Here is a 6,558-nt window from a genome sequence, read left to right as displayed (position 1 = left end):
AAGCACGAAGTTGAAGCCTGAAGATGACGAATGAGACTTCGTTGAAACGTCGCCAAGACACTTCCAATTTTACGCAGGAGAAAACCCGAATAACCAAAGACCTACACACACACACACACACACACACACACACACACACACACACACACACACATATATATATATATATATATATATAAAACAGATAGATTGAAAGAGGTGCATCGAACTAGATCCTAAACAGAGCCCATGCAAGAAGCTAAATATACTCATAAACAACAGATGTACCATACCTCCAACAAATAAGCAATGAAAGCTTCTTGGAGAATATTTAAAGCTGCAAGTTTTCACTCTGCGCATCATTTTTCTTCGGTGGCAGCTACTGCATCAGTTGCATTGTCCATGTGTAATTTCAGTTCCTCTTTTTTTTCTATTGTTTTAAATTGGACAGTTCTAAAGATATAGTTTGTTTTTATTTTTTCCCCCTTCAGTTGTTGTCCGTTTAACTGTTGTTCCCAATGGAGTATTTCCTTCTTATTAGACGGACACGGGGCACACAATAATCCTGTCTTCCAGAAGGACACTGACAATCAGGAATATAAAATAAAGCCCAAACATGGTGAAACCTAGGAATTTGTTCATCTTCCATTTGCATAATGCAATAGAGAGGATGACAAAGAGAAGCATGATGAAGAGAAGAACAATAGCACAGAATAACCCATTGCTGCTCACTTCCACCGGGGAGAAGCTGTTAATTACAGCATAGATGAACCATGGCAGAGGAAGGCTGTTGAAGAGAGAGAGAGAAGAAAAAAGCCAGTATAACTAGAAGGATAATTTCAATAGGTTTGCAGCAGATGGGTTAAAATGATATTTCTACAGTACCTCTAGAAAAGCATTGAAATGATCAACTTTTTTAATCCTAAGGATTATCCTTGACGTTAAATAGCTGTTAAGTACTGGGAGGTAGAAGCATATTTCAATGCAATTTCTATTATGGTGGTTAGGCAATACAATAAAGTTATCCTTGTCTGAAGCAAGGATAGAAAATATGCAGCCGTTCAGATAAAGCAAACTATAATTCCCAGCAATTTTATGGTTTACTATATGTGTGTGTGTGTGTGTGTGTGTGTGTACCATATCAACCATATAAAATACCACATAAAACATTAAAGCAATAAATAAAGAACTATACATTTAAAAATTCAGATAAAATTTGATAATGGAACCATAACGGAAACCATAATGGAAAGGAAAGGAACAAAATGTACAAACAGAGAAGGTGGGGGCGGGGGTCTGTGTAATTCATTAACTACCCCCCCTCCTTCTCCCTCCTTCCCTCCCTCTCCATAACACGAAGAAAGACTAAAATATGGGATAGCTCTTTCAGAATTGGAGAAAACCATTCTTTTGAAGCAGAGATGAGGCATTAACATTTTACCATGACTTGATTAATATTTAAATAAATTTATAAGAAACGAATGAAATAGACCTAGTTTGTTATGGCTCTTTCTTTAATAGCCACTTTGGGGGGGTGTTACTGCAGGTCCTGAATGAACTCCTAGGGATACCTCACTCATATAACACATCTATTGTGCTGCTTATCATCTTTAACTGCTTGGATATTAGTGGGACTGCTTTTTTCCAATTGATTCTTTTATTTAGTAAGAACTGATAGGGCTGGTATGCTTTGGATCCCATCTATTAAACAGTGCCAATTTGCTCAGTCCAGGAAATAGGCCTTCTCTGTTGCTGAACTTGAATGACACTCTCCCAAGGTCTGCAAAGACCTGATCCTGACCATGTTCAAAAGAGTCTTGAAGACCTTACTCTTTACTCGACTACTGAAATAGGAGGCCGTGTCTTCCCACTATTGAAATTGGATTGTTTTGTGTGTAAATTGTGCTGTTTTCTTCCAATGATAGCCATTTGCTGGGAGAAGCAAACAGAAGGCAATGACCAAAATTCGACCACGGAGAGGAATACTTATAGGAGGCAGTAGCCTGAAGAGATATGGAAGTCAGCTTTGAAATCCAATAAGGATTGGAGGATAGCAACCAGAGGTAAGAAAGGTAACTGCTGTATAACAAGCCATGTTTGATTTAGCAACCTAACCTTCAACAGAAGAACAGTTGAGGTAATGCAAGATGGAATGCAACTAACAGAGAATAAAAGGCAAGGCTCTATAGCAGGGGTAAAATCTAATTTTTTCCCACTACCGGTTCTGTGGGCGTGGCTTGGTGGGCATGGCAGGGGAAGGATATTGCAAAATCTCCATTCCCACCCCACTCCAGGGGAAGGGTAATGCAAAATCCCCATTCCCTCCCCACTCCTTGGGGAAGTATATTGCAAAATCTCCATTCCCACTCCACTCCAGGGGAAGGGTTCTGCAAAATCCCCATTCCCTCCACACTCCTGGGGGAAGGATATTGCAAAATCTCCATTCCCACCCCACTCTGGGGCCAGCCAGATGTGGTATTTGCCGGTTCTCCAAACTACTGAAAATTCCTGGTACCGGTTCTCCAGAACCTGTCAGAACTTGCTTGATTTCACCCCTTCTCTATAGTAATCTGTCAGATCTCCAGTTGGCATGCTTCCATCAACATCTGCTGAGTGCTCGCGTCTTTCCCAACTCTGTGCATTAACACTTTTGTAGCTGAGCAAGAGCACAAGAGAACGAGTTTATATTTCTCAGTGTGTAAAGCTCAAGCAGCTGTAACTACTAAAGTTCATGTAGGTTAGCAGAGATTCTCAGTATGTTGTGCATTTCCTTGTGTGTTTCCTTATTTTAATGCCTTCCTGTTGATCAAAGCAATGTGCCACGAAGCCATAGCCTCCCTGATCTATAATCTTGGGTACCTGAAAGTAAAAGTAAAGGAACGAAGTATATAAGGAGATGACATTGTAATAGTACTTACCCCACGGTGATGTCAAAGATGTTACTTCCTACAGAACTGGAGACTGCCATGTCCCCTAGTCCTTTTCGTGCCACAATGACACTGGTGATTAGGTCAGGGATGGAGGTACCAGCAGCCAAGATGGTCAAGCCCATTATTTCTTCACTGATCCCGATGGTCTCTCCAACCTAAATAGAGAAAGAATCACTGAAATCATTTGCAAAATACAGGTATTCCTCCACTTACGACCTCAACTGAGCCCAAAATTTCTGTTGCTCAGTGAGACATTTGTTAAGTGAATTTTGCCCCATTTTATGACCTTTCTTGCCACATTTCTTAAGTTAATCACACCCGCTGTTAAGTTAGTAACACGATTGTTAGGTGAATCTGGCTCCCCCGTTGACTTTGCTTGTGAGAAGGTTGCAAAAGGTGATCACGTGACCCTGCAATCGTCATAAATAAGAGTCAGTTGCCAAGCATCTGAATTTTGATCAGGTGACCATAGGGGATGCTGCAACATGTGTAAATGTGAAAAAATAATCATAAATCACTTTTTTCAGTGCTGTTGTCACTTTGAACTGTTGTAAGTCAAGAAATATCTGTATAGAAAGAAAGGGACTGACTAGGTCTCCACTGTGTAAAAGTACATAATACTGCTATATTTGCTGTTTCATAATCTACTCATTTTAGTCACTTTGTTTCAGTCTCTAGTAGTGGCTGACAATTAGTTGGGTTGTTTTACTGAGCCTGCCTACACTTTGTTGCTGATATTTCTTTTGTGCTTTCCAAATTATAGGATTTTTTTTTAAAAAAGCGTTGCTTTAATGTTAGTTTATTAAAATAAACCTATTTTAATCTAGGCTACTTCTAACGGCTTCGGTGCAGAAAATCAACATAAATGTTAATATAAAAATAGAATGTGACTGGTACATATCTTGAAAATAAAGATAATAGGGATATATTAACTCAGATTGCATCACGTGTACCAAATGATTGTATAAAGGGACAAAGCATTATGAAGAGCATTAAAGTCTTGATCCAGAAAAAAATCCCTCATAAACTGAAACATTTCCATCCCTGGGAGCATCAGCTGAATGCCTTGCTCATGTAATAGGTGAGTCAAAACAAGACAACATTGGGCAATTCTGTAAAGGCTTCTGTAAAGAGAAACTTGTTTCTAAGACTGTATCATTCCCTTCTGAAGTGCTTTTCTACACTAATTTTATTTATTTTGAAAAGCTGATGGTCCTGAGTATGTCAGGACTTGGTTGTCTGAAGGGCTTCTTTCTCTCCAAAGGGGCTGTTTCAAGTTCATCTTGGGAGCCCTTTTCTGACTGTCCCAACTTTAGAGACAGTCCCAACTCTTTAAAGATAAAGAAGGTCAATAAGAGGGAAATATTTCTGATTCTCGTGTTCTGTCTCTGAAGTGCTCAGCACATTTGGTTTTAGCCTGGTATCTTCTTCTTATCCTGGCCTATGACTATAACAAAGATTTGATTTGTTTTCAGCCTTCCTCAGCACTTCTTCTAATTGTACAAAAATTATGATCTTTTAATTTTATTTTGATAATGAGATTTCTGACCTTTTTAATGTTTATAATTTATTTAAGACAGCTGAATTTCATTCTTTTTAATGTTTATAATTTATTTAAGACAGCTGAATTTCATTCTTTCCCATACTATAGGACAGTGATGGCTAACCTCTTTCTCGTTGTGTGCCGCAAGTGCATGTGCATGTGGGCAACAACACATGTTTGCCAGCATCCATATTGCAATGCGCACCCCCCTGCGCATGAGCACACAACTCCCCCCGTGCATGTGCACATGACTCCCACATGTTCCCCCCATCCCCCGTGCATGTGCATGTGACTGTTTTTGGCCTAGCAGGCTTCCCTGCAGCCTCCTGGGCCAAAAAAACAGCCATGGGGGGCGGGTCACACCCCTCCACCCCCATTTTTGGCCTAGTAGCCTCCTGGGCCCAAAAATGGGCTGGGGGGGACGGGTCACACTCCCCATGCTCCGCTCCCACCCTCCACGCATGTGCATGAGACCCCCCCCGCCCCCACTGCGCATGCCTCCTGCATACACCCTGCCCCCGCACATCCAGAAAATCAGCTGGCAGGAGGTGCACACATGCACAGTGGAGCTGAGCTGGGCAACGGCTCACATGCCCACAGAGAGGGCTTTGTGTGCCAGCTGTGGCACGTGTTCCATAGGTTTGCCCTCACAGCTATAGGAGACTCTAGAAATTTATTTTGGAATGCAAAATATAGTTGTCAACTCTGAAGCTGAAACCGCTTCAACTCTCAGTCCTGACATCCCCAATCCTTCTGTATATATAGCACATCCAGTTATCAAGGTGGAAAACTAAAATCAGTAAAAAGCCTGTCTTTTAAAATGTCAGTGGTGAAAATGCATTAGAGTGAGATCTGCTTAAATATTTAAACTGCAATTTTTATTCATTTATGAAATTCAGAGGCCTACCCAACTCCAAACAACTCTGGGCAACTTACATTAAAAAATAACGTTCAATTAATTATTGAATCAATCAATGCAATTAATTAAATATGAGCCAAAACGTAAGAACAAATCCATTAAATAGCTCACCTGATGTGCCCACCAGACCATTAGATAAGAAAATACAGCTATCCAAGTGATGGCTCCAAAAAATGTGAAAGGGAAAAACTTTTTGGATGGCTGAAAGAGAATAATAATAATAATGTTAAGTGTACTCATTCTGTAATATCCTAAGCCTTTCCACTTGAACATAGCATATACAGTACAGTGTGGCTGGTTTATCAGTTTAAAACCAATTTTCATTGACTTAACATCGATCCTATCCATAAAAAGTACTATATTACTTGGGAGTGCATGCATTAGATAAAATTCAGTTATTTATGTCGCTATGATACAGTGGTGGGTTTTAATTTTTTTTACTGCCGGTTCTATGGATGTGGCTTGGTGGGCATGGCATGGAAAAATACTGTAAAATCTCCATTCCCTCCCCACTCCAGGAGAAGATTACTACAAAATCTCCATTTTCTCCCGATCAGCTGGGACTCAGGAGGTAGAGAATAGATGGGAGCAGGGCCAGTCAGAATTTTTACTACTGTTTCTCTGAACTACTCAAAATTTCCACTACCGGTTCTCCAGAACTGGTCAGAACCTGCTGAAAACCACCTCTGCTATGATAGATACTTAGGAGAAGTAAGTTTCTCTCTCGACTTAGTAACTAGTTACAACTGGTATGCTATGATTGCATTCAGTAACTATAAGCATTAACAAGATTCTTTTCATTCAGTTTTGAAATATTTTGTCAGAAAATGAGAAATCATATAATAACTTCAAAGGAAGGACATACGCTAGTATTTATATTTATATATCTTATTAGCATTTTTGGTTCTAAAACACTGGTTTCTCATTAAAACACAGTTCTGGCAACTGGAACTCTTCCACTGTTGATAAAAATTAGGCAATTTTAGTTTTGATCCCGTTCGTAATGATTCACAATATGGAATTCACATTTTTCCCTGTTGCTGTCAAAAATAATTTTATGTGATTATATACCCCTTGTTTCCTCTATTTCCAAATCACTTACAAATAATCAGGGAGATTTGCCAAGTTTTGTGACTACTTGTGCCAAACTTGATTTCCTTCTTTCTTTTTTTTACCTATTGAAATCA

At 39.6% G+C, this 6,558-nt stretch overlaps 1 protein-coding gene across 2 annotated transcripts in view; it reads right to left on the bottom strand.

The window, feature by feature from the left end:
* Nucleotides 1-516: 516 nt before the first annotated feature.
* Nucleotides 517-6,558, bottom strand: part of SLC24A2 (solute carrier family 24 member 2) — an 81,567-nt gene continuing 75,525 nt past the window's right edge. For both annotated transcript variants that reach the window (XM_058169865.1, XM_058169866.1), the window contains 3 exons: nt 5,483-5,572; nt 2,898-3,064; nt 517-766 (listed from right to left, as the gene is read on the bottom strand). In XM_058169865.1, coding sequence (XP_058025848.1) covers nt 517-766; nt 2,898-3,064; nt 5,483-5,572 — 507 coding nt within the window. The remainder of the gene's footprint in view (nt 767-2,897; nt 3,065-5,482; nt 5,573-6,558) is intronic.

Source organism: Ahaetulla prasina, chromosome 2, assembly GCF_028640845.1.
Source record: "Ahaetulla prasina isolate Xishuangbanna chromosome 2, ASM2864084v1, whole genome shotgun sequence".
In the NCBI taxonomy this organism is placed as follows: domain Eukaryota; kingdom Metazoa; phylum Chordata; class Lepidosauria; order Squamata; family Colubridae; genus Ahaetulla; species Ahaetulla prasina.
Note: the sequence above shows the minus strand (reverse complement) of the source record. Positions and strands in the feature narration are given on the sequence as shown.